The sequence below is a fragment of the Aspergillus neoniger genome, assembly GCF_003184625.1.
Source record: "Aspergillus neoniger CBS 115656 unplaced genomic scaffold BO87scaffold_66, whole genome shotgun sequence".
In the NCBI taxonomy this organism is placed as follows: domain Eukaryota; kingdom Fungi; phylum Ascomycota; class Eurotiomycetes; order Eurotiales; family Aspergillaceae; genus Aspergillus; species Aspergillus neoniger.
The window spans coordinates 66,564-91,732 of record NW_020291194.1 but is presented as its reverse complement, the minus strand read 5'-3'; the positions used below and the strand labels follow the sequence as shown (position 1 = coordinate 91,732).

Sequence of the window (25,169 nt, the reverse complement as noted above, 5' to 3'; positions counted from 1 at the left end):
AGATCCAGTTAATATTTATTTCTTTAAAAGTTATATAATCTTGTTTAGATAGAATCAGATTAATTATATTTCTAATTTTAAATGGCTGGGAACTTGTATCTTATTTATCTAGAGATAGAATTTATTTAATAAGTAAATCTTCTTTGTTTTTTAATAATTTTTGATATATATAAATTATATCTCTAGTAAAATTATATCCAGATAGTTAAGTACAAAGAGTAATTCAAGTAATATCATAAATATATACTGCCTGGCGGATACTGGTGATTTAACTTTTTTGAATAGTTTTAATAGCTAGAAGGATCCTGCCTTCCTGTTCTATCTGTACTTTTAATAAGATAGACGTTTTTGGTGGCATCTGTAGTGGTTGAATGGCATCAGGTAGGAATTCAAGGGGGTGTTTTTGATGGGGTGGGCCGCCCAACCGTGTGGGCCGCCCAACCGTTGAATACATTATTATTTATAATATTATTAATCTAGAACTACTTACTACTACTGATAATATTACTATTATTAATCTATAACTATTTAATATTGTATAATTCTTTGAAAATATAAATAATACAGTCATCCAACTTCTAAATTTAATTAAGATTATAAATATATGCTTTACTGTATTTAATAAATGTTGGTGCTGGCCACCAACGACTTGGGCGAACCTGCTAGGTTCCGCCGCGTGGTTCTGCCACCAGCGGCCGCCTTGCGAGGAAGGCCACCCTCCCCGCCGATAGTTTAGAGTAACGAGACAACTAAGGAAATACAATACTACAATTCGTTCATCATTCGCACAGGTAGCACCAATAAATAACTAAATTATATTAAATAATATAATTAACTATTATAAGACATCCTGCTCTATAATAAATAGCTTTTTATTTAAAAACTATTTTAATTATAATAATAAATCTTTGTTTCTTCGTCTTTATCTGTTAAGAAGAAAGTTATTAATACTAGTACTAATATATTTAAATAAATCTTGATTAGTTAGCAGCCGCTTACAGTAAAATAACTGACTAAGGAAAGCTAATCTCTTAGCCGTCCTAGATAGTTTTAGTAACCAAGAATAATAAGAAATTATTAAGATTTGTTTATCATTCCACACTGGTAGCACCAGCCTTATTGGATCAATTTCTTAAATATATTAGGTAAGAAAAATTAAATTTGAATTAAGATTTTTCATATAAGGATTATTACTATCCCAGTAGATTATACATGGAAATATCTGATAAAAATGAACATCTATTATTTGATAAAGAGAGTAGGCCCCTATAGCTTTCTAAATGAAGTATAAAGCGGTACCAGTAGGCATAATAGGATGTGGAATCTGACCATAGGGTTAGAGTGACAACAGTGTTGGTGCCGGCACCAACAAGCTATCTGCTGGTGCTTGCTGAATGTTCCACTTATAACATCACTCTTTAAGGCGCACTAAGAATAAATTTGGACATCAGTCTTAGGTTCGCACAGGCCGGGGTCTCAACACTAGGTGTTTCCGGGGATAAATAATCAGTCTAGGGTAACTAGATGTTAGTTGCTACTATGATGTAAGCCCAACATTAACACATCTCCAACAACGCCCCCTAACAGCCTTGCTCCTGTTTCCTATCATAAGGATCAAAACTAGAATTTAAAGAACATATATGACAAGGAGATAAAAACTATTTTCAATAAACTAAATTACATAAGTCTGCTCAAGGCAAGGGATATAGTCCAATCCTAGCCATGACACCCCTCAGCTAGTCAATCGACCCAAAAGAATAAAACTTGAATTAAAATCCATATCTCTATATTAGCAAGTGTAAGTCATAAAATGATGTATCACGTCGTCGATAACCATGGTCAAGTCCCGCCGAATGGCCGTGTCGCCAGAGAGCCCATATGGCCCCGAGACATGGCCCATACAGGTCACCTTTAAATCAGGCATTGCAAAGACTGGAATATCACTGAGCCTTCTTGGTATCCTTCACAAACTTGTTTTCCCTTCTCCTCTTGATAGCCTCCGGGGAGTATTCGGTGTCCAGAAGATAATCCCACCACCTGAAGCTGCTGGAATAATTTCCTACAAACTTCTCGTGATGGAGATCATGGTGGTCTGCGCCAGCCCAGAAAGGGAGGAAGTGATGAAGACTCCATGGAAACTCATAGCCACTGTGCGCATCAATGGCCTGGAAAAGCCGCAAGACGATCCAGATGTACATCGTAAAAATATGCAGATCGCCGGTTACTGCACACCATAGAATTGGGCAACCAACAGTACCAAATCCAAGAATCATGACTTCAATTGGAGAAGCATATTCAGCTGCCATACCGAAAGGTGCGGAATATTGATGGTGAATCTTGTGGATGGCTTTATACAGTGGACCCCAATGGAGAGCACGGTGGGAAAAGTAATGCCACGTGTCTTCCAGGACAAAGAATATCGCTATCTGATAAGCCATGGTCCACAAAGAGGGAAAAGGTACAGAGGTGGACAGGCCAAAAAACTGGGCCATCGGGTGGAAAAGCCTAGAGCTGTTAGTAACGCCATCACATATGGCCCATAGGAAGATCAAGTATTTCCTCACCATATTTGTGGCAGCTCTACGGTAAAATGGCTGAGTAGCACAAATCTAGCACAATCCCATTGCTCTCGTAAGGATGGTATCTTGCTCTGTAACCCAGTTAGAACAATGGCAAGTAAGCTTCGGTGATCCTGAGCCTCACGCTTTGAATCTTGTAGTTCTTGAACAAACCGAGAGTGTCTATAAAGATCCAAGGGAGGGAACGCCCGAAATATACAATTTCGTGCATTACAAAAGACATGATTCCAGTTGCAAGAACGTCATTTTGCATCCAGGCATACCATGCTGTCCATAGTCTTTCGACCACGTTCAGATGAGTATTGTATTTGGAGATTTCTTCAAACTGGCCCCAGTATGATTCTGGCGTAGACAGCAAGGTGGAATTCCTATGTCCTGTAAGAACTCATATATAAAACGGGTGGTACATCAAAAGCTGCTCACATTGTGCAGGGACGCAGGCCGGCTTTTGCCCTTGGCACTTTTCTTCTCAACTCTCCTTCAATAAACCCTCGCTATCAGAGCGAGAATACGTAGACGACAGAGGTATGTGAGGTTTAGAGAGTCGTGTTTATGCGATTGGCATATGGCCAATGTTATAAACGAGGATAAACGTGTTGCAGCGACAAATAAGTAGTTGTTAATGAATTGTTGCCTGTGAGAGGTTGGCTGGTATTTCAGGAACACTTGTGGAAGAAGCGCGCGACCAGGACAGCCGCTCCCGAGGTGGCGAGACCTTTTCCCCCTGGCCTTGGACCTTTCTGGCACCACTGGCTAGCCGACTGGGACCGATATTAATTAGCTCCACTTGCTTGGAAACTAGTCTGTATTCCTTGGTAGATACGTTAGTATTATTATCTAATTAAATTATTATTCCTACCCCTAGCAGCTAATCAAAGCGACCTCCTCACTACACTATATAGAGCATTTGCTTTGTATATATTGGTGGACTAGATTAGATCTAGGCAGCACCCGGGTAGGTTAATGAGACATACTCTCCGTGCACTATATGAACATGTACATACACCTGCCCTTCTGAATGGAGGCAACATGGTTCGGGAGATTTCAGACAGGGGGCCAGGGGGCCAGATTACTAAGCCATAACCAGTGGCCCGAGGACTACAAAGCGAAGGGCGTGCTGAGCATAACTTTCATATCACACAAATATTACTTGTATTATAGTCACTGCCGTGTCCGGTGTTCATTGTACTTTTGTATAGATTTCCCAACATATTGAGCCCTCCGCAGACGGATGTTTTTTTCTTGATTGGCCTTATTTATCTCCTACCTCAAGCTTGACTCGCTGTGAGTTCAATCGCCTTACGATAGATGTAGTAGCAATTCAGGTAATGCTCAGAACACCGTGTTACCCTGCCATAATCCACCAACTGATACATTTGATTATATCATCTGGTCTGAAGAGAGAAGAGAGTACATGATGCAAAGGGTGAAAGTGGGCTTGGTGTTTGCATGATTTGCTTGGTGCGCATGACGCCATTATTCTTAAACCCGAACTTCTTGAGTAGTATTCCTTCTGGTTATTCCACTTATTTTTCATTGTTCGCCCTACCCTGCCGTTTGCTTCACCATTCGCAATGTATGCGGTAAATAAGTAAGTTACTCAGTCGTATTGTCAGCATGAGGGGAGTATTGACACTGTCACCGTAGGGCATACGGTCTGGATGCACATTTTGATAAATTGTGGCGGCAAATAAGCGATAATGCCTATCCGAAATCGCTAGACGTCTACAAACACGCAAGCCAAGCAAAATACCCCATTGAGAATGTCGCGAAACTGGAGAAGCTCATGGACTCACTTTCCGTGACATCCAAGTCTCAACCGTTACTGCAGACGGAAAGGCTTTTGAAAATAATTGCCGAATACCCCGATGATGTGCTCAATGCTGATCCCACGCTGCCAGACGTGAATGTTTTCATGGCACACGTCGTAGACACTTCTTGGCTCGTAGCTGCTAAGGCTGCAGTCCAGACTCTCGGAGTTATACTGAATACGCTATCAGATGATGTGCTCTCCCTCAATGACGAGATGCTCTATTGGGATAGTGTTTTGGAGTCCCCCTGGTCACTTGGGCTCTATATGCTCCAAACCTCGCCAGTGGTGCTTTGGAACAGATCCCGAAAAGTCTGGCACCATGCTAACTCCATGAACAATACCCGGACGTCCGGTCAACCCAGCTGGATGCAATTTTACGAATCTGTTCGTCAGTGTGTCCTTCCCCAAAGTTTGCATTTTTGGCGGGGAAGGATGTTATCACCACTCTCAACAGCGAAGTCAGATGTACGGCAGAAGCGGAAGATATTGAGTTCATTGAAAGATATGAATGCTTGTAGCATAGGGATCCTCATAAGAAACAGTTTCTCATGCGCAGTTGGCGACAGTTTTACAGGCGACAATTCTACAGGTGACAATAGCCATGGTATGTTCACTGAGAGCTGGCAGATCAACGTCCTTGAGAGTGTGGCCTTGATGAAATTGCTTCTCGAAGATACTGAAAAGGGAAGTGTCCCGTGGAATCATGAAGAGCACATAAACATGGCGATCAATCAAGAAGTCACGTCGATGCGCATGCATTACTGCAGTGATCTATCATCTGAGGGTCCGAGATTTGTCATGAACCAATTGGGCTATATACTTGAACAGCTTCTACCGGCCTATGCCAAAGCTTCAGCCACAACAATCAACAACTCTGGACGCCCCCATTACCTAGTACGTTTTTGGTTACCTTTGACCCTTGCACTATTATCAACAAGTACATCATTGGAGCTGTTACGGAATAGGCGCCATGAGCTCTTGGAATGGATTGCCAATTTCGGTTCAACCACTATCGAGTTTTGGAACAACTGGGTTGTAGACCCACTTCGCAGGCTTGTCGGCACTATAAGACATGATGAAAAGAGTGAAATTGCATTGATGAGTAGAAACAGCTTGGAAGCCGATCGAGCGAGTTTGGAAAGAATGGTTGTGGACTTCGTTCTTGATCGTTGTGAACCGAACAAGAATGACTATGATGCTTTTGATACCCATGTCATTGCTGCTAAAGTCCGGGAAGGTGACTTGACACCAGTGCTGAAAGCATATGAAAATGACCTACGTAGTCCTTTTGTCGGGACCATCAAGGGTGATTTGGTGCGAGCACTTCTGATACAGATACAGAAAACAAAAGTAGATGTTGAAATCGCGATAGGGGGAATTGACGCTCTGTTGAAAAGCCAAGAGCTGGTTTTTGGGTACGACTTCCGACCAAGAATACCAGAATAGCCGTTGACTTTCTATAGGTTTATTGGACTAACCCCAGGCTTAATGGTGTCATTTGCGACTCTTCGTTGGCTTTACGGCTTGCTGGGCAGTCGAAGGGGCTTCCGAATGGGTAAGCAGCAGGACGAACTGAGGCATGCTTTGCGGTAAGTTCTGGCCTAGTCCCAAAGAACAATTTGATTCAAGCCTAATATATCGCTGTAGGATTGTACATCGGACTTTGACATCGTCTGCCTCCACTCCTGGCAATGCGCTGGCATTTAGAGACTATGGTCTCCTCATATGCAACGCCGAAGTCCTACTTTCAAAGGCGCGGATCATACTGAAAGGCGCAGATCTCCGTTCATTCCAGGAAGACATCAATGAATTAGTCGAGCGAGATACGATTGACCGGCAACTCAAGGTTGTTGAACGAATGGGCTGGGTCTACTCAAAATGGATTTGATGCAATCCGTTATGCTCACTCTTTTGGTGGAAAATATGTTTCATGCCTTTCGACTTTGGCGGCTGACAATATTCTCGACAAGTATTACTGTATTATCTCTTACGTTCTGTCGTAGACGTATTGTCGAATAATGATAGAATATTGTGGTGCTCCAATCTACACCAAGCTTATGTACAAGGGAGCTCATTTCTACACCTTGGTATATCTCGGACAATCCTAGTGTAAACCGGGTGAAATGACGTGTTCGATGTTAGTGACCATTTCAATACCCAAGGATATGATCAAGGCTACGGGGTATTGATGCTATATCTTCAAGTAATACTCTTGATTTTATTATTGTTTTTGTCTATCGTGTTTGGAACATATGACTGGAGCCACAAATGAACAGTAGCTGTCTTAAAGTGGTATAAAAGCTGATAGTTAAATACTTTCATCTGTGGGGTGCGCTTGGGTAGACCGGACGATACTAGGCGATTACACAAGTGACCGGGATACTACTCCGAACATGTACTCACTGTACGTGCATATACTGCTGCCAGCTTCCTAATAAACCTTGGAAGGAAATCAGTTCCCAAAGATAAGTCGTGCTACTGTTGTCTATCGAATGAATTATTCCCCCGGCAACTTTCCGAAATTCAACGTGTCCAACGTCGCCGATTCTTACTTCAACAAAAGGTCTCCGATACAACACCTGTCTTGTCCCGTCCCGTCCCCTGACCCCATTCTCCGGACCGGCTCCTGGTTCCGTGGAAGATCCTGAATCCAGCACCTGCCACTATTCGAAGACTTGAGTTCTCTTACAGTCGGTATTATTGACGGAGACAAGCAGACAAGTTAAGTGAAGTGAAATCTTGATTCCAGCCAAACACAAACTTGTCGAGAAACCATAAGCGGAATCGGAAGGGATAGGAGAAAAGAGAGGGGGCACGCAAGACCAACAGAGGAGAGGGGAGAATAACGTCAAACCCAACTAAGACGAATATCGAGTAGGGATTAGCACAACGCAGAACATAAACTCACTATCACGGCTTTTATCCCTCGCTCTCTGTATACCTCGAGTCTGCAACAACAAGATGGCTGGTACAAGGAACTACGACTTCCTGGTGAGTATTGATTAATGCCCCAAGAAATCAATAAGCTAAATATCGGTCTCTGTAGATCAAGTTACTGCTGATTGGTGACTCTGGGGTCGGAAAGTCATGCTGTCTGTTGCGATTCAGTGAAGACTCGTTCACTCCGTCGTTCATTACTACCATCGGAATCGACTTCAAGATACGTACCATCGAGTTGGACGGTAAACGCGTAAAGCTCCAGATATGGGACACAGCTGGGCAAGAGCGATTTAGAACTATCACTACCGCATACTACAGAGGAGCTATGGGCATACTTCTTGTATACGATGTTACCGACGAAAGATCATTTCAAAGTGAGAAACGCTTTCCTTAAACCCGAGGTGGATCATGAGATAATTTGATGCTAATGCCCAATCGCCTTACTTAGACATTCGCACTTGGTTCTCAAATGTTGAGCAACATGCGAGCGAAGGCGTTCACAAGATCCTTATTGGCAACAAATGTGATTGGGAAGAGAAGAGAGCTGTGTCAACTGAGCAAGGGCAGCAATTGGCCAATGAGCTGGGAATACCATTCCTTGAAGTATCAGCTAAGAACAACATCAACATCGAGAAAGCGTTTTATGATCTCGCATCCGATATCAAGAAAGGAATGGATACGTCGAAGTCCGAACAGGTCGGCTCCCAGGGCGTGAGCATAGACCAGCAAGGTTCTGGGTTGAACGGCAACGCGGGTGGGAAATGTTGTTGATTTGTTAGTACACTCTCGTTTGGTCTTCGGGTTATCTTTTTCCATTATGACTCTATGTCTTTGCGTGTTACAGGTTTGTGTGCCATGGCTTCAATACATCATTATGTTCACGGTTCGAATAGATGCTGGGAAGCTAATTGGCTGATTCTGCTCCTAACCCATGTATGTTGATAATGAAGGCAGGGGCTTATGGTTTTCGTGAATGCCTTCATTCTTCTCTCTGTTCTGTCTTGGGTCGTCATCCATTTACTGCGATCGAATTTTCCCAGGTGGCGTTTCTCTGTTGTATTCATTACTGTGCAAGTGAAATTAGGTATAGCATAAACAGTCTTTTGCAAGTGCGGTATACATCACCCGCCAGCATCTCCTAATAAACATGAGGAAACTTGGGGCATGTCCGTATCTGAATGGTCTTGGCAAAAGTTGACTGCAGCCGGAGACAATCATGATGGTGGTCGTACTATAAATTGAAGATCGTCGAATAGGGATAGCACCGAGGTATTGAGCATCACCACACTAGGAGCGTTGATAAAAAACGCGGGCCAGAAAAAAGATGTTCCTGGAGGATCATGGTCTAACCTAACCAAAGATGATGGGGTATAAGCTACTTGGATAGGTAGAAGAATGCATGAAGTTCGTTGGTAATGTGCACTTCTGTGAGAGTTAGTCTTCTCTGTACGGTTTGAACACATCTCATTCAGTAACTTAATATAGCACTGACACTAGCACTGGCATTGCCATTCTCTCATTGTGCCGGAAAGAAGTTACTATCGAGTACTCAGAAACATTTGCGGCCGGTATAGTAGACCATGATGTTAATATTGTATCTTCTGCTCCTCTCAAAGTGGGGCTGTGTGGATATCCATTTGAGATGGCCCATTATTTTGTGAACGAACACTTTACGGAGTACAGATTTTGTTCGGAACCCTGTTTTCTCCATCCTTTGTCTTTCTACATCGTATGAATCAGTCAAGGATAGCAACAATAGAAAAGAGGGAGATTTCCTGAAAGAGCCTTCCAAATCCTTGTGTTGGTTTTCCCTTTATCGGACTTTTAATCTTTCTTTTCGATCCCGCTTTTCTCAATTCAGTATACGCGCTCAGCAGCCAGTTTACTTACGCCTTTCTCGGATCACCTATCTGTAAGTCAAGGCAGTCACAATGTTCCAACAAGTCAAATTTATTGTTTCCGGTGCCTAGGATTTGCTTACAAAAAAAATCATTATGCAGGTCATGATACTGTAGAGAGCAGGTGTACTCAGCTGCAGTAGTGGGAACGCGGGACACTAGGCGTTACTTTTGGAGGGGCCTTCAGCTACCGCTAAAAAAATGTCCGAGACTCGAGCCTTCACAGTTCGACCGCTGTCAAAACAAACAAGAACTGATCATAGAGATGCCTTTCGCGTTTATCTCTCCTCGTCATCCCTGGCTTTTCTGAAGCTCAGAGCTGGAGATGTGTGCAACATTAGTCTCGCCGACGGTCCATCGAGAACGGCAATAGCTTGGAACGCGACCGAGAACATTCAGAATACGGTTGTACAGACCTCAAGGACTCTTCAGGAATGTTATGGATTCAAAATTGGGGAGAAGATTACAATATGCAAGGTCGATGGGCCCCTGAATAAGATCGACAAAGTCTCCATTATAGAGTGTTCAGATAGTGATAGGATTGCAAGATACGGCGCGATTCCACCCTCTGACATAATCCACTGGTCATGGTCCCTGGAGTTTCCTCTTCTGAAATGCGATGGCATTACTGTTGGCCTAGTATTTGAGGTAGAGCTTAGGGGCCAACGCCGGAGCTTCAGAGTGGCAGATATCTCAGGTGAAAATGGAAGTACTACCTGTACTCTCTTCAGGTTCGCCGAAACCAGCGAGATCATAATGGGCGAAGATCTTAAGAAACCTCTAGAGCGCGGAACTTCCAATATCCAAGTGCGGCCGACTGGGCTGGGAGGGATGGACCGGCAAATCGAGAGTATCAATGAAAGTCTTGCTGACTTTAACCCTGGTCTAGTCAATCTAGTAATGCCTTCATTCTATGAACACAGTCGAGGCATTCTTCTTTATGGTCCGAAGGGAACAGGTAAGACGGCGCTTCTGGAACAGATTAAAGCAGCAGGGTGGAGGCAAACATTCCATATTGGGTCCTCAGCCTTTGGCCGCAATATCGGGGATGCCGAATCCAAGATGCGCAATATATTCCAAGAAGCAATGCGTTCTCAACCCAGTGCAATCCTGATTGACCAGGTGGAGTTCATTGCGCCTAGACGGACATCGCTCGATAGCCAGTCGTTGGCATCGGTTCTATGCGAATGCATTGACGCTACAAAGAATGCATTCGTTTTGATTGTGGCTGCAACCCGTCATCCCAATGATGTCGATGATGCCCTGAGGACACCGCATCGACTAGCAACTGAGATTGAACTGCATATTCCGACAGCACAGGATCGAGCCAAAATATTGCGTGCTATATGTGGAACCCCATCCCCGGCATTGAGCGATACCCTCATAGACTTGATAGCGGAGAAAACCCATGGTTACGTGGGTGCCGATCTCTTCGCTTTGCTTCAGTTGATTAGTCGCAAGGCACGACAAAGACAGATGTTGGAACCTGAACTTTGTTTTGGTGACAAGCGCATACCTGCCGATATTGCTGTTGAAGGTCCGGCCACACCTGAAACAGGAACAGCTATACATATCAAGGACGTTGATGTCCTATCAGCCCTACAGGAAACTCGACCTACTGCTATGCGGGAAGTGTTCTTGGAGACGCCCAAGGTCAGGTGGTCGGACATTGGTGGGCAGCACGAAATTAAGAGACGTTTGCAGAAAGCAGTGGAGCGTCCATTGAAGGTAAGCGCACACCTTTAGATTGTGTTGTGGCAGTTCTGACAAGGCCAAGCATCCCGAGCGAATGAGGAGGCTTAATTTGACCAGCAAGAAAGGTGTACTTCTTTACGGGCCACCTGGATGCTCTAAGACGTTGACGGTGAAAGCATTGGCCACGGAAGCAGGGCTCAACTTTCTGGCAGTCAAGGGAGCCGAGATTCTAAGCATGTACGTCGGAGAATCTGAACGAGCATTAAGAGAAATCTTTCGAAAAGCTCGTTCTGCAAGGCCCAGCATCATATTCTTCGATGAGATAGACGCTATCGCCTCGAAACGTGGCACTTCATCACAAGGCGGGGTTAATGTTCTTACAACTCTTCTCAATGAAATGGATGGCATCGAGGAGCTTAAAAGTGTCCTAGTCATCGCCGCCACAAACAAACCTGAAGTGATAGACCCGGCGTTGATGCGCCCCGGTCGATTGGACAATATACTTTATATAGGACCTCCCGACTACGAGGCGCGGAAGGAGATCTTGGACATATGGTTCCGCAAATCCGTCATTAACCCGGAAGTTGAGGTGGACGTGTTGGCCATGAAAACTGACGGGTATTCAGGGGCTGAGATCGTGAGCATATGTGAGACAGCCGGTGATGCTGCGTTGGATGCAGAAGAGGAGACCGGCGAAGCGCAAGATATCCGATGGGAGCATTTCGAGTATGCGCTTAAGCAGGTGAAGAGACAAATAACGGCTGCTGTTGTTGAAGCGTACGAACAGTGGGGTGACTCTGTTGACATATGAGCACAAGTGTCTCTATATAGAAACTATATAACGATGCGATCATTCCGACTTGGAAGTAATAAACCAATCTTCAAGCATGGAGCTGCTGTTAACTGACTGGGTACCTTGTTCAACATGTGGGTTCTCTTATTCTTAGACGAAAAGGAAAGAAACCAAGACCGAGAAAGTAGAAGAAAGAGAAAGAGAATGAGAAAAAAGAAAACAGGAAAGAAAGAAAATGAATGATATTATAGCATTGGTTCTTGATGTGCAGGGGATTAGGATAACAAAGCTGGGACCCGCCTATCGTGCGGATAGCAAACCTACCTGGCTCTGACCTTCATACATGACACAACAAGCTGCCAATTACTCTGCAACTTTTGATCCGTCTTGGGTAACCCCACTCCATACCAACCAGACCTTCGATGCGTCTCGCTCCCTTGATATCTCGCTTACCCAGACTTATTTCTTGCTACAATCTGTTCAGCTTGCCCTTGGTGGTTTTCTAGAAAGCTCCCTCCACCAAGTGGATCCTGTAGGATGCCAGAAGAATACACTCGGGGCCGCTCTCGTGGCCGTTTGCCATCCTCGGAATTTGATCGGGCCCCATCCTTGCAGCGTTCTTTGTCCCCTCGCTCAGAATCGAGATTCAACACCACACCCCGGAGGCGTTCTGTGGAGCGTGGTGCTGTTCGCCGCAATGGTCACCGTTCCAGAAGCTGGTCGCGGTCACCGTCGCACAACAGAGCGCTATCCCGTAGTCGAAGCCGAAGCCGAAGCTCAGCTCCCAGACGTTACAGAAAGAAAGACTTCAGTCGGACCCCGAGTCCCTCTGCCGATGCTTCAAGAAGCTCAAAGGTCGGTTGCGCTTGCATCATCCCAGTCTGTAGGTTTTATGCTGGAACTAACGGAAATCAAAGATAGTTATTGAAAAGTTGACCAAAAATGTTACCGAATCACATCTTCGGGAGATATTTGGTGGTTTTGGTGACATACAAAGTCTTGATCTCCCCATGAATAAAGCTTGTAAGTCCTATAGACTCATGCTTTCCTACATGCCCAGGCTGACGCTCTACTAGTCATGACAAACAGGGGCACTGCATACATACTGTACCACGATCCTGCGGATGCAGAGGCAGCCATCGCGCATATGCATGAAGCTCAGCTAGATGGTGCCACGTTGAATGTGTCGATTGTCCTTCCTAGGAGAGCTTTTTCTCGCTCACCACCACCAGTTCAACATAGCAGAGCAAGCTTTGGCCGCCCAGGACATGGCCGCGGACCCCCGTCGGATAGTCGCGCTCCAAGGTCACCGCCACCGGCTAGGAAATATCGCCGTTCTCGGCATATGGAAAGACATGACATCTATAGGCCTCGCTCTCTGTCGCGCTCCAGGTCGCCACGCCGCTCTCGATCCCTTTCTTCAAAATCCCGTTCAACTTCACCACCGCCAAGGCGGACACACTCGCGTATGGACAGCTCCCAACGTCGCCGTCGCCGTAGCCCGAGCTACAGCAGCTATGGCTATAGCAGTCGCAGCGATAGGGAACGGAGCGCGAGCCTAAGAAGAGACCATCATTAACCCAGGATTGTTTTACGATATGGTCTTGGTGTCATTTGATAGTCTTTATAGGATGTCACAATGAAGCTACCGTTCTTGGCGTCGTTCAACTATATGGGACTGGCAGAGTGATGATGGGGTGCAGGCCGGTGGACTTTACACTCGAATCAATTTGAAGCCTTGTCCTATAATTAATAATGTAAAGTTATCTTGTGCACGGGAGAAATTTAGGAAACCCAAGTCATCCGCAATCTAGCTCCAGCAATCACAAATCACCCAGGACCAGGGCCAGTGTCGAGAAGCACCTCTAGAAAAAGGCGCACCAGCCAATATACATAGCAGCTAGATTCTTTACATCCGTTGCTTGTACAATTAGTTCGTCTACGTGACCGTCTACCGAAAGGGGGACTGATTCCCCAGGTAGAAGGCCACGAAGTTTGTTGCGAACATTCTCTAAAACACCGGCAGGTGTCTCTGGGGCATTGGCATGTGTACGACGCTTCTGTTTATCAGCAACGTGAGCGTGTACATCTTGGGTGGTGCTTACCTTCTTCCCGATGAAGTCCGTGGTAGGGTCATGCAAGAACGTCTCCAGAACGGTCATGAGTGCGTCTTCGTTGTGGCGAAGTAGACCAAGACTAATTTCACATGTCTTGCGGAACGGACCTATCAATGATATTAGTACATGGACGTTTCAGAGGTCGATTAGAACGAACCATTGTATCCATAGGCACCGAACGCATCAACCATGTTTTGGGTCAAACGAAACGGAACCAATTCAGGTATATCGAATGTCAATCCCTATCCATGTCAGCCAAAAAGATGCAAGGCATGTTTGTCTTGGGCCTCGGGCGCCTAACCTTGTCGAAAAGGCAATTGAAGTCGACATGTAAAACACCTCCCGTGCCTTCCTCGAACAGTATATTTTCACCATGTCGATCACCTAACCTGCAGAGAAATGAGCTGAAAGGGACATATATCAGCAGACTGTGGATTGACGAACCCTAGGACATGCCCAACCATGGACATAACAGCACAGGAACGAGTATAGCGAATTCTGGCAGCAAACCATGATCCTGCTTCAGGAAACATTTCAATGAACCATTCATACAGAACTGGAGGAAACCTGCATCGAGATTAGTCTTGGAACGGAACGACTCAAGAGGAAGTGCATTCGGAAAACTTACTTTGACAAAACTTTTGTTGTGAAAAGATGGAGTTTTGAGTTGTCGGAGCATGCTTCGTTCAGGTCGTGTCTGATCTCATTATACTATAGTAGAACCACTTCAATAGCTGTATGGCTATCATCATGAGGCTGAAAAACTTACGTTTGGCGCGATGCCTCTCTCTCTCAAGAGCTTGATAACAATGTCCCTCAAAGCACGAAGGTTATCGACCCATTCGATTAGCCCGCATTCTTCGTTCAGCGGTGTCACAGCGTACGTTTTGATATCTGCCACAGCGATCACTCGGTCAGAGGATAATGGAACACAGAGGATATGATAGACGTTTGAGTACTTACACATCCGTCGTTTACTCGATTCCACATCCTTTTTGAAGAGCCGATTGATCATGTTGTTGAATTCCATGAGCCGTTGATCTTTGCGCAGGTCATCCTTGGGTTTGCACAGAATGTTGTATACTTTTCCGTCTGAGCCCCGGATCCCTATCCTTCGTGGTTTCTGGAGAGAATTCAAGACCTGCACATCGTCCAGTATGGCTATCAACAGTCAGTGAGGTTTTTGCAGAAGCCAAATTAAGACGCGTTACCTTCAATAGTCGTAGGATCCCTAGGGAAGGCCCTGAAACCTTTCAGGTATTCAGGTTTATGGCTGGCTGGTAGCGTCGGCGTTAACATTGCTTGGAACGGCACCACAAGCCTACAAGGCGCCACCTTATGACTGAACTTCAGATCACGCAGACTGACTCTCAGGACTTTGTCTTCGATGCGAGCTATACACAACCTTAGCATTTCCTCTGAGAACTTCTGTCCTTGATTTATCATGCCACGTATATCTGACGATGGCTGATTTTTCAGTTTCTTGTTGACTTCCTGCTTAAGATTAGCTCGAACTGATTTGATGCAGACTTGACCCACCGTAATCTTCTGCAGGCAGTTTATTCCTCTGGATGCCCGGTCCTTGGAAGAGGACTTAACCACTGCGAGGACAGTCCATAGCCCTTGTTGGGGAAATGAGTTAACTGCCCTGGCTACGATCTTGGTCAATAAGTCGTATACTGTCGTATTTGGGTGACATATCCTAGCAACAACTTGAGGGAGAATGGTGAAGAGCTGTTTCTAGTTAGCAATCTTTCATATGGTACTCGACTTTGTTACCAACCAGCGCAGCCGGGATCCTGTTCACATATTTCTTGAGTTGTGTATGCATATCATCGAGGCTCTTTTTTCGCTGACTCAGAGTGTGCTTTTGGAAATCTCTTTAAGTCGTCCCGATTATTCCAGTCAGCATGCGAATCGAGGTGAAGGTAACGGGAGTTGAATGTTTAGATCCCGAAGAAAATATTCACTACTTACTCGTTGTCGCCTCTCTTTGGATCAAACGGCTGGTCGACGGTAGAAGCGTGTTCTAGCCAGAGTGTCAAGATTTTGGGCAAGGACTGGAATACGTATTTGTTGCCATGGGCCAATGACCGGAGGTAATTGTCAACAACTAGTTTTGAGGCCTCGCCACTCAAGCTGGGAAAAAAAATGAGCCATTGATCATTTTGCAGGTCAGGGATAGGAATGCTGACTAGATCTGTGCTTCCTTTCCCAGAGGTTTTGCTTTTTCCAAATCCAGGATTTTGTTGTAGTGCTTGCCTAGGTAGTAATGAGCCTTCTCCCACCTAAGAACCAGTTAGCTTCCACTTCAAAACACCTGCCGTACCTTTCTGAAACATAGAGTTTACCTAGGGTGGAGCTTTATAGCTTCCCTGTATCTCTGGACGATAGCATCTGATTGTGTTTGCCCTGCCCTGTCTGTCCACTTGGCCAGGAGCAGATGTGCCTATATAATTGTTACAGTCAGATCGTGTCGGTAGCCTGTGGACGGTGACATACTCGAGCCAAGAGCATATTTTGATGTTCACCATTATTTGCAATTAGCGATGAGGTACGCTCTTGAGATGTGGCTGTTTCTGACGAGAACTCATTAGCAGTAATTGCGCCTTCCAGTGTTTGTATTGCTTTTCGATGATGACCGTCTTTCCAGAGGAGCCGTGCGTGCTCAATAGTGGCAGATCGATCGTTAAGACGAGCTGCATGTAGCATCGACTGGTAGGCTTGATTGGTGAAGTTGCCTTTGCGCGACAGACGTGCACTAGTTAGCCAAGCAGCGGCTATGTCGGAATCGGTAAATTCGTTCCTTAAGGCCCTATCAGCATTCGACTAGAGAAGTTCATAAAGAGGGCAAAAGCGACATACGTTAGCTCCATCGTAGCCCTTCTGAGGCCTAAGAGATATTGCTTATCAGAGATGTAGCCCCCAAGGATGTCCAAACGTCGATCCAGTATATCAGGTAGCTTTGTGCGCGAGTCATTGCTCTCACTATCCTCAAATTTAGCGCGAGCTATAGACTCTACCTCGTGTAGAGTATGTAGCTTGAGAATGCTATCATGGCATGACTGCAACGAAACCACGGAGTTGGCTGTTAGGGACTTGGCCACACTGAGTCGTAAGGCCTCTATATGTTCCCAAAATTCCGTATACTTGCCTTGCCGGAAAGCATTGAGGGCCAATCCAATTTCAATATTGAATTCCCCCCTACCCAACCGCGAGAGCTGCTGAAGATACTCATTTAGCTTTCCCCAATTACTTGTGATCCAGGTCGCTTCTACTGCAAAAGGTAGAAACTTTCTAGATGAATTATTTGCTTTCAAGATCTCGAACCGCGTGAGAATGGCATCTAAGAATGTGTCAGTAGACCGGCTGGACGGGGATTGATTAGGGGAATACCTTGTTGTCCAGATTCCTTGAGACATGCGAGTAGACCCCACTGTGCTTCGCTATCATTTGGTTCTTTCTCAAGTTGCAATTCATACCAGCTTTGTGCGGTAGCCCACCTTCCTGCCTTTCGATGCTCAAGTACCTGCTGATCGATGTTTAACACGTGTAGATGGCTTGAAATTCCTTCGATACCGTCTGGTTCGTCGATTCGGCTGTAGATATCTTGTAATCGCTGGTAGAGAGGTTCGACGGCGGCGCCTCCTTGCTTAGAATGCTGGTTTTTCCACTGTCGGATGTATTGCTCCCAATGGAACAGAGCCCGTGAGAATGATTTGCACTCAACAGCCCTCTTGGAGATGACCTCTGGAGGTATTGAACTCAGAAGTATCTCTACAGCTTTGGCTTGCGAATGGTAGGTGTCTAACAAAGCATCGCGAGATGTTCCCTTGTGGTTACGATTTGAAGGATGGCTGGGGTTCCTGAGACTATTTATCTGTTTCTTTTTGCCCTGTAGCCACCTTGAAAGGTAGTCGAGGACCTCGAAAATGCTCTGTTTCGAATAGTGTGAGACAGCAATCAAATAAATCTGCACAAATAAATGGAAATACGCTACTCACCTGACTGCACAATATGATGTTCTCATATACATAGTCGTGTGTGTCGGGTAATGGGTGTGACAGGACATTCACTAGCTCACAGCGTAGATCTTCTTTCTCTTGTGGGCTCCCAGAAACCGTACGGTTAAGGACCGCGAATGGCAGCAAAAAAGATGCTATTGAGATGTCTTGGCCCTTCACAATGCGGCTGCAAACACTGAATACTAATTTCGCATTGTCACCGTTCCCGGCTTGCAATAGATCTTGCACAAAGGTCCGTAGCCAGTTGCCATGTGTCAATCCAGCTGTGAACAAGGGATAGCTGCAGTTAGTGTTTAGGGTCCCAATGGTAACTGTATACTTTGAGGTAAGGAAAGGAGCTAGAATGTTGCGAACAGTTTCAGGTAGCTCTAGCCAGCGTTGATATTTCTCATCGGCTCGGAAGTCACGCGATCGATTGGCCACGGCTGAATCAAGACCGCAGAACCTAAGTAGGTTCTGCATCGCATATGCAAGAAATCCTTGAGCTCTAGTATTTGAAGCTGATAGGAACGTCTCGACTAACACGTTCTGGAGGAAGAAAAGTATGAAGTCAAAGGTCTCTTCCATGCTGTCGAAGTTAGACAAAACCAGAATCCCTTTCTTTTCTTTCACCGTGTCCACTCGGTTAGGGTCAAGACAGCCGATCAAGCCTAGACATTCAGCCGATAACTTGGTTATAACATCGGAGCTAGTGTTAAATTTCACACAACAATCGAGCAATGACCGTGTTAGCTGTGCAACAACTGGATCTGGAATCTCACTGAGAACAGATCTATGAATGAACTCTTCATTCTGGGAGAGATAAGGAACTAGCTCATGCAAGGATTGCTCAACAACCGTTGCAGTATCACTTTGACAACGACGAATGAATGCAAGGAAATGGCTTCGTACATCCATCTTCTCTTTCATGCTATTAAGCGTGGCTTCATGCTTGTCGAGTATTGGAATTGAAGCTAGCGAGGGCATGGTATTGAAGATATCGCGTACCAACTCATGGTGAGACTGCATGATGTATTCAACGAGTTCGTACGCTTGCTTCCTTGTATCCTCAGTGAACATGTCCCAGTATCTGATCACAATTGATAGTGTCTGATCGATGAGGGGCTCAACTTCCTCTTCTTGCAGGGAAATGATCAGGACTCTCCAGACGGTGATTGCATTATTACACAGCTCTTGAATTTCAAGAGCAGCTCGTAAACATGCGCATATCTATGTCACTTTAGCTTACTACTGAAAATCACATCATATGAGCTGACTTATGTACGAACCTGAGGTAAGGCGCTACTGATATGGCCACGAGCAACCTTTATCATCTCTCCAATCGCTGCAATGTTCCTTTTTTTCTCAATCAGAGGTTGTCTGATTTGGAAGTCATTTACAGCATGAGCGAACTGTGTAATGATTCCAAGGACATGCTCCTCAATGAAGTATCCTATAAGGTTCGCTCGTCTTGGTGTGTGACCTGACTTTCGTGGAACAAGGACGGCTAAAAGATGAAGTGCGCGGAGAAACTACAATTCCTTCATGTCAACGTCGATCGCGCTGTGGAATTGGCAATGACTTACCCTCTTGCCTTTGTCCTCCCCCAAGTCGCCAAGGCCTTTGAGTAGGTCACAGGCAATCAGTATCGGCTCAATCCTCAAAAGCTCAGCCAGAGTACGGCCCCTAAAGGCAGCATCAACTTCCGACAAAGCGGACATGACGGATTCTTCTGGATTCGGCGATGGTTGGCTCAGCAAAAAAGCGAGTATCGATGCAAGATTGTTCTTCTCTGAGCAAATATCGAATGGTGTCTTCGCGTCCTTGTACGTTGCCCCAACTCTGATGATCACATCGCGCTTCCGGGTAAGTACCAGATATGGAAGGACATAGGTCTCTGTCAATCTGAGGAAGTCATCCACTTTCATACCCAGGAGGTCGCAGAGCTGTTCTGCCATGTAGGGGCGAGACTGAAAATTTCTCACAACGGTCACTGACAAGGTCCTCCAAAAAGGCCTGAACAAGGCGGCCGGAGTGACAGAAAGATGTTGTGCGAGCCCTGAGAGCTAAGTTCTATTAGATGTTGGCCTAATGTAGTCACATGCGGAAGGCAGTATATGATCACAATATCAGGGTCCATACGTACTTCGGTATAAGCCACCGCCCCTATAAACGGGTTCGGATGTCCAAGGTACTCTACCAGACGAAGAAGTATGATATTCATCTCTTCGTCGTTAGAAAACCTGTAGATATACGATATGTTAGCGAATGCTCACAACCACTTGGCAGGATCAAACTCACTGCGCCAGATGACATAAAGTAAGAATACATGTCTCATGTAATGGCGTCTCCTGTTTCTCAGAGAGGCTCTGCAACCAGTCCAGAATGACAATGAAATTACCTCGTCGGGTTTCGTGGTCGAGATCTCTACGAACGAACGAGGTTATCGAATGTCTGAAGAGTGGTCAGCACTTCAAAGTTTTCGCAAGATCTTTCAATAGAAGATACCCTGTAGTAAGACGTAGCTCTCTGACAGAGCTCCTGAGAGAATTGAGGCAAAATTCGCCAAAAGCAGAAGATGCAAGCTGCATATGAGCTGGGTCGAAAGTATGCATCAACGTCCTTCTTAACGCAACTGTCGCAGCTATTCTCAGGTTTGCAGTCCGTGAAAGGTTGGAAATGATGTGATTCAAGATCTGACATAGTTCATCGCTCTTGAGAATGCTGGAATTGCTTTCTGGTTCGATATCATGACATTTGGAGTCACAGATCCTACAGTTGAAACTGTCCTTTGAATCGACATTCAACATATCTACCAGGTTTTCAGACAATGCACAGGGGATATTGCACAGAACACATAAGAATCTTAGTTTGTCCTGCTCCGATAGTCCAATGTATGATGTACTTTCCGTTGTCAGTCAACAATTGTATTCATGGGGACAATACATGTCGACTTACAGAACCGCACAGCTCAGATCCCCCAGGGTGCCACTCCGATCACAGCCGAGTAGTTCAAGTGACTTGGCTATAAGCCTCTGTGCCCCATTTTGGCCTTCTCTGTAGGCATCCAATCGCGGGAGACAGCGACGTTTGGCCATCCGGACAGCCCCAACACCACTAATGGAAGAGTGGTCAGAACCCGGAAATTCGTGAATAGCTACCAATTCCGTTGAATGCCCCCCGCAGAAAGCTGCCTCTGCACCTTTCGCGTTGGAATTGTAAGTCATGGGACAATGTACGAGGGAGCATTCGATCGCAGCCTAGCTTTGAGTTAACCAGACGGTAGCTATGGTGAGGGCCATATGGGATGATATACCTGAAGACAAGTATCGAATGAACTGAACAATGCGAGGTTATTCTTGATAGGTAGCACAGTAGCCCCCATTGATTGCATTATATCCTTTTCGGATGTGAAAGCCTTAATGAAGCTGTCAATGGCATGGCTTAGGCTTAATTGGAGAACAGAAGCCTGATTTAGCATTTCTAGAGCAAAGGTTTCTGCGAATGTCTGGAGGAAAATGTATGCTAGCCTCTGTTTCGCTGATGTATGTGGAACATGGTCACAAAATCTTTTTATGAACCTCAGGAACTGTGAAAAGGTCGGCACTTGGTTTGTGACGTCCTCAGTATCTGATTTGGAGTGCCAAAGCACAGCGAGCTTCCACAAGCGCCGATAAATATTAGAGAGCCATGCCAAATCCTGTCGTTTAGAGGGGATATTATAAGAAACGTGAGCATTGATTGTAGATGTGAGCATATCAAGGCATAGACGGACTGTTTGAGCGCAGCTCTCAAGTCTGATCAATTTCTTCAGAGATCCACAGCGCAGGCCAAGTCTGTCAAGATCCAAAGTACAGGGCTGCTTCGGGTATACTACAGGGGAGCCGGCCACATGGGTAAGCCGAGCTCGAGACTGATAGGCGTCAAGAGCATCAAGGAGTTCTGGAGGGATCAGTATAGGACTCTGATCTACCCGAGGAATCTCACAAACCAGTAGTGCAGGCCCAAACAAAGGCAGTAATACCAACAAACGAAGACCATAGCTTCGTATGATTGTGTGAAGCGTTGAACATACTTGCGAGGATGCCACCGATTCTATCTTCGACAGGCTCACTGTCCCAGGTACAGAATAGATGGACTAGCCAGACGACTAGACACGAGTACAAGGGACTTGCTGCATCCTTTCCCAGAACTTCTGGCTCTGGCATCTCCAAAAGCGCTAATGGGGCTTTGTCAACAGCATTTTGGACGATGTCCAAGCAGTCCAGGAGTTGACCTTGCAATTCCGACCTATCATCTCTGATACAGGGCTCTAGACCTGCTTTCAGCACGATGCAAATCAGTTTCTTAACATCAGTGATACTATCATTAAGCTGAAGATGACTATATTTCCCCTCAAGCAACTCATGCCGGAGCTGCGAAAATGCCTCTTTAGTTAGACCAAGCGTCCCATCACCCTGTGATGAAAGGTGTGGTGCAAGGTTGGCTGCGAGCGTAGAGGAAACTGGCTCTGCAGGATTCCAATCTGCAACCCCAGGAATAGGTAAACGAGACTCCTTGCGCTTATTAGTTGCCATTGGCGATGCCTTTATACATGGTCCTGATTTCTCCCAGGCCTCGTTGAGCGCGAAGAGTGGTAATCAGACCGGCTTAAGATCTACGGATAGTAATACTCATGTATGTTTCAGTGACGCGGTAGTACGGTGTAAGTAACATGTATGGTTTCCCCACAGTCCATCCATCCAGTGAGGTGTTGAGATTCTTTAATGCACGAGTTAATGTGGGTATAAAGCATGAAACCCGCTTATCAATTGCTATCAAAGTGAATACCATCAAATATCGACTTGTTATGTGCACGGTTGCAGAATAGTAATCGTATACGGAGTACTTGGAAGCGGTGGTATCATTACTACTACTATAAGCGGACTTCCGGGCGGTGGGTAATCAAATGGGTTTTCAAGGCAAAATCATGGTATCTACGGGCTCACAGAGCTCTACAAGGAAAGTTTCTCTTCCGCTTCCTGTGTAGAAACAGGTGGGGTACAAAAGGAAAGATAAGGTCTAGAAACTTAGTAAAACTTGTGCTCAAATTCAGTGACTTTGTACATGCAGAGTGACCCCCTCGGGTGACTCTTATGCTTGTTATCAAGCCTATTCCTGGTGTCATCAGTGCGACTACTACTACTCAGCTAACCCACCTCCCAGCAACAATCTCACAAAGCCCTCCTCAGTCTAGCGGATGAAATATGGAGATGTCTGGTGACATGCCGCCTGAGTTGCTGGAGAACAACGCCGAACATGCTTATTTCATGAAGCAGGCGTTAATGATGGTAATTGTATCTTGCCCTAGTGACACTGGAGATTGGTATTCTTATACTCGTTCTAGGGAGAAAAAGCCCTTGCAACCGGTGAAACCCCGGTTGGCTGTGTTCTGGTGTATGACAACAAGATTGTTGGTTCTGGAATGAATGATACAAACAAATCTATGAATGTAGGTGAGCCAGCTGCCTGAACCATCAATCCCAATGGAGACCTCGGAAGTTTCAATGAATCTTCCAATTTCTCTTGTCCCTTGGGAGAGTCCCCCTCAAAGCAAAATTAGAAAGCGTTTGTGAAATCTAAAACCATAGCCGGTCTTATCAGGGTACAAGACATGCCGAGTTCATTGCCATCGGAGAAATGCTCCAAACTTATCCAAGGTCAGCACTGCGTTCAACAGACCTCTATGTAACTGTTGAACCGTGTGTCATGTGTGCATCTGCTTTGAGACAATATCAGATACGAAAAGTATATTTCGGCTGTGGAAATGACAGGTTCGGGGGAACCGGTAGCATTCTATCACTACATGCCGAGTCCGTTCTTGCCTTCCCGCGGACCTACACACCTAGAACCTAGAACTAATTCATGCTAGTCGCTCGATAGATCCACCATACCCGGTGCAAGGCGGGTTGTTCCATAAGGAAGCTATCATGTTGCTTCGGCGCTTCTACATACAAGAAAATGAGAAGGGTAGGTGGCTAGCTTCTGACAACTGTGACAAGGAAGCCTTCTAACAGACTCTTTCGAGCAGCGCCCAAGCCCCGCCCTAAAAAGCATCGTGAATTAAAAACGGATTTCGACCAGGAAGTCCTCATTGCCTCCCCTACACCCTGAGCGGGAACGGGTTGTACTTAGTCGAACGGCCGCACAATGAAGGAAGCTGAGGGCTAAGCATCTTCGATGTCGTGTAGAAGCGATCAAGGTGAAGTGAGGAAAAGGTTCCATTTAGGTTTTGCGTTGTTTCAGGAACTAAATATACAATATAGCGCAAGAGCCAATGAAACGTTAACGAGCCGATCCTTATACCGTCTTTCATGTCACAAGTTTAGGAGCTAGCTTGCTTCAACCGCTCGGCTTCCAGCTCCCGCTCGGCCTGCTGATAGTACTTGGCCGTGTCGACGCCATGCTTGTATTGCAGTTAGTAACAAAATTTATACCCGACGCTGATGGTTGTGTATGAAAGGTGATGGCTCTTCCATTGTACGTACCTGGTCATGGTTGACAAGGTTGAACCATGGAAGAACATGGATGAACAGCTCAGAGTATCTAGAGTTTCGAGCAGCAACGCCTTGCAGGTATGAAGAGACTTTAGATGTGCCATATAGGGATTCCCCTTTCTTGACTTTGTCCACCATCTCCTTCATATCCATATCAGCTTCCCTCGAATTCTCCGTGAAGCCATAGAAGCGGTCTGCACAAGAACGTTAGTACTACGAGGGCGTAGATCAAAACACCTGCTCCATGGTTGCACTGACTGCAGGATCTCTGATAGACCACGTGGAGACCTCCAATAAGGCCAATGGCTGTTGCTAGGCGCATCACAGGAGCGAACCCTCCCCTGCCGACGTGAGAAGGGCTCACTCTTTCCATAACCCAGAACGCAAGAGGAGACGCAGCGGCCATTCCGCCGCCCACTGCGTAGTCAGAGGGTCGTGCATATCCGAAAACTCGTCTCAAGTGCCTGGTTTAAAAAGTGAGTCAATTGCAATATGGCAACGTCAAGCTGGTCCATACGGGTCGGAGTCAATTAGCTACAAAAGCCAAAGTTAGCCGCAAGATCCGTAATTACATTTCAGATAGAGAACAATCAACCCTACCGGGTAGTCTGTATTGGCCCGCTTTGGGGGAACAAGAATTGATTTGTGATCAGTCGCCATTGTGACCGGGCTGGGACAGTGGAGGATGAATTATAATGGACGTTTCTGGATTGGCTTCCGCTTCAATGGAGATGGAAGTCGGACGGAGTTATGCCAAGCCCAAAGCCATACCGATTGAAGACTAGCAGGTATTC

The 25,169-nt window shown here is 45.7% G+C and overlaps 8 protein-coding genes across 8 annotated transcripts; 5 read left to right on the top strand and 3 right to left on the bottom strand.

The window, feature by feature from the left end:
- Positions 1–1,940: 1,940 nt before the first annotated feature.
- BO87DRAFT_402199 (sterol desaturase family protein) lies at positions 1,941–3,610 on the bottom strand (the record flags this gene model as incomplete). Its single annotated transcript, XM_025625662.1, has 5 exons — positions 1,941–2,505; positions 2,565–2,650; positions 2,704–2,947; positions 3,439–3,440; positions 3,584–3,610. The coding sequence occupies 5 exons, from the start codon at positions 3,608–3,610 to the stop codon at positions 1,941–1,943; spliced, it is 924 nt and encodes a 307-aa protein (XP_025473995.1).
- Positions 3,611–3,739: 129 nt separating this feature from the next.
- On the top strand, positions 3,740–6,449 carry BO87DRAFT_463783 (NCA2 family protein). The gene is made up of 4 exons (XM_025629257.1): positions 3,740–4,170; positions 4,227–5,807; positions 5,856–5,981; positions 6,040–6,449. The coding sequence occupies exons 1-4, from the start codon at positions 4,154–4,156 to the stop codon at positions 6,278–6,280; spliced, it is 1,965 nt and encodes a 654-aa protein (XP_025473994.1). The 5' UTR covers positions 3,740–4,153; the 3' UTR covers positions 6,281–6,449.
- Positions 6,450–7,197: 748 nt separating this feature from the next.
- Positions 7,198–8,185, top strand: srgA (Rab family GTPase srgA). Its single transcript, XM_025618653.1, has 3 exons — positions 7,198–7,383; positions 7,439–7,706; positions 7,781–8,185. The coding sequence occupies exons 1-3, from the start codon at positions 7,354–7,356 to the stop codon at positions 8,101–8,103; spliced, it is 621 nt and encodes a 206-aa protein (XP_025473993.1). The 5' UTR covers positions 7,198–7,353; the 3' UTR covers positions 8,104–8,185.
- An 837-nt stretch (positions 8,186–9,022) lies between these two features.
- On the top strand, positions 9,023–11,771 carry BO87DRAFT_381318 (putative AAA family ATPase). The gene is made up of 2 exons (XM_025624503.1): positions 9,023–10,958; positions 11,008–11,771. The coding sequence occupies exons 1-2, from the start codon at positions 9,432–9,434 to the stop codon at positions 11,734–11,736; spliced, it is 2,256 nt and encodes a 751-aa protein (XP_025473992.1). The 5' UTR covers positions 9,023–9,431; the 3' UTR covers positions 11,737–11,771.
- A 484-nt stretch (positions 11,772–12,255) lies between these two features.
- On the top strand, positions 12,256–13,297 carry BO87DRAFT_322012 (RNA-binding protein with serine-rich domain 1; the record flags this gene model as incomplete). Its single annotated transcript, XM_025619956.1, has 3 exons — positions 12,256–12,573; positions 12,636–12,741; positions 12,795–13,297. 3 exons carry the CDS (start codon positions 12,256–12,258, stop codon positions 13,295–13,297), a joined length of 927 nt encoding a protein of 308 aa, XP_025473991.1.
- Positions 13,298–13,583: 286 nt separating this feature from the next.
- Positions 13,584–22,416, bottom strand: atrA (protein kinase MEC1; the record flags this gene model as incomplete). Its single annotated transcript, XM_025622052.1, has 25 exons — positions 13,584–13,942; positions 13,993–14,077; positions 14,137–14,224; positions 14,280–14,402; positions 14,464–14,546; positions 14,605–14,729; positions 14,799–14,996; positions 15,047–15,329; positions 15,375–15,569; positions 15,619–15,634; positions 15,813–15,974; positions 16,031–16,123; positions 16,187–16,284; positions 16,338–16,641; positions 16,701–17,181; positions 17,232–17,772; positions 17,840–19,069; positions 19,129–19,371; positions 19,426–19,905; positions 19,986–20,082; positions 20,141–20,293; positions 20,348–20,743; positions 20,798–21,099; positions 21,156–21,781; positions 21,831–22,416. The coding sequence occupies 25 exons, from the start codon at positions 22,414–22,416 to the stop codon at positions 13,584–13,586; spliced, it is 7,347 nt and encodes a 2,448-aa protein (XP_025473990.1).
- A 448-nt stretch (positions 22,417–22,864) lies between these two features.
- Positions 22,865–24,451, top strand: BO87DRAFT_381316 (nucleoside deaminase). The gene is made up of 6 exons (XM_025624502.1): positions 22,865–23,169; positions 23,226–23,330; positions 23,483–23,691; positions 23,751–23,848; positions 23,910–24,085; positions 24,145–24,451. Exons 1-5 carry the CDS (start codon positions 23,086–23,088, stop codon positions 23,990–23,992), a joined length of 579 nt encoding a protein of 192 aa, XP_025473989.1. The 5' UTR covers positions 22,865–23,085; the 3' UTR covers positions 23,993–24,085; positions 24,145–24,451.
- On the bottom strand, positions 23,969–25,100 carry BO87DRAFT_215667 (putative NADH-ubiquinone oxidoreductase 21 kDa subunit). The gene is made up of 5 exons (XM_025618651.1): positions 24,976–25,100; positions 24,893–24,909; positions 24,634–24,839; positions 24,367–24,569; positions 23,969–24,284 (listed from the first exon to the last, which is right to left on the bottom strand). The coding sequence occupies exons 1-5, from the start codon at positions 25,033–25,035 to the stop codon at positions 24,204–24,206; spliced, it is 567 nt and encodes a 188-aa protein (XP_025473988.1). The 5' UTR covers positions 25,036–25,100; the 3' UTR covers positions 23,969–24,203.
- Between the last annotated feature and the right edge of the window lie 69 nt (positions 25,101–25,169).

Excerpts from the sequence above, each read along its gene's own strand:
- BO87DRAFT_463783 (XM_025629257.1), top strand. Across the intron at positions 5,808-5,855 it reads AGCCAAGAGCTGGTTTTTGG|GTTTATTGGACTAACCCCAG; the intron begins GTACGACTTCCG and ends GACTTTCTATAG. Across the intron at positions 5,982-6,039 it reads GAACTGAGGCATGCTTTGCG|GATTGTACATCGGACTTTGA; the intron begins GTAAGTTCTGGC and ends ATATCGCTGTAG.
- srgA (XM_025618653.1), top strand. The coding sequence starts at position 7,354 with ATGGCTGGTACAAGGAACTACGACTTCCTG. Across the intron at positions 7,384-7,438 it reads CAAGGAACTACGACTTCCTG|ATCAAGTTACTGCTGATTGG; the intron begins GTGAGTATTGAT and ends CGGTCTCTGTAG. Across the intron at positions 7,707-7,780 it reads CGACGAAAGATCATTTCAAA|ACATTCGCACTTGGTTCTCA; the intron begins GTGAGAAACGCT and ends CGCCTTACTTAG.
- BO87DRAFT_381318 (XM_025624503.1), top strand. The coding sequence starts at position 9,432 with ATGTCCGAGACTCGAGCCTTCACAGTTCGACCGCTGTCAAAACAAACA. Across the intron at positions 10,959-11,007 it reads CAGTGGAGCGTCCATTGAAG|CATCCCGAGCGAATGAGGAG; the intron begins GTAAGCGCACAC and ends GACAAGGCCAAG.
- BO87DRAFT_381316 (XM_025624502.1), top strand. The coding sequence starts at position 23,086 with ATGGAGATGTCTGGTGACATGCCGCCTGAGTTGCTGGAGAACAACGCC. Across the intron at positions 23,331-23,482 it reads ATACAAACAAATCTATGAAT|GGTACAAGACATGCCGAGTT; the intron begins GTAGGTGAGCCA and ends CGGTCTTATCAG. Across the intron at positions 23,692-23,750 it reads ATTCTATCACTACATGCCGA|TCGCTCGATAGATCCACCAT; the intron begins GTCCGTTCTTGC and ends AATTCATGCTAG.
- BO87DRAFT_215667 (XM_025618651.1), bottom strand. The coding sequence starts at position 25,035 with ATGGCGACTGATCACAAATCAATTCTTGTTCCCCCAAAGCGGGCCAAT. Across the intron at positions 24,570-24,633 it reads GGTCTATCAGAGATCCTGCA|ACCGCTTCTATGGCTTCACG; the intron begins GTCAGTGCAACC and ends GTTCTTGTGCAG. Across the intron at positions 24,285-24,366 it reads ACCTTGTCAACCATGACCAG|CATGGCGTCGACACGGCCAA; the intron begins GTACGTACAATG and ends CTGCAATACAAG.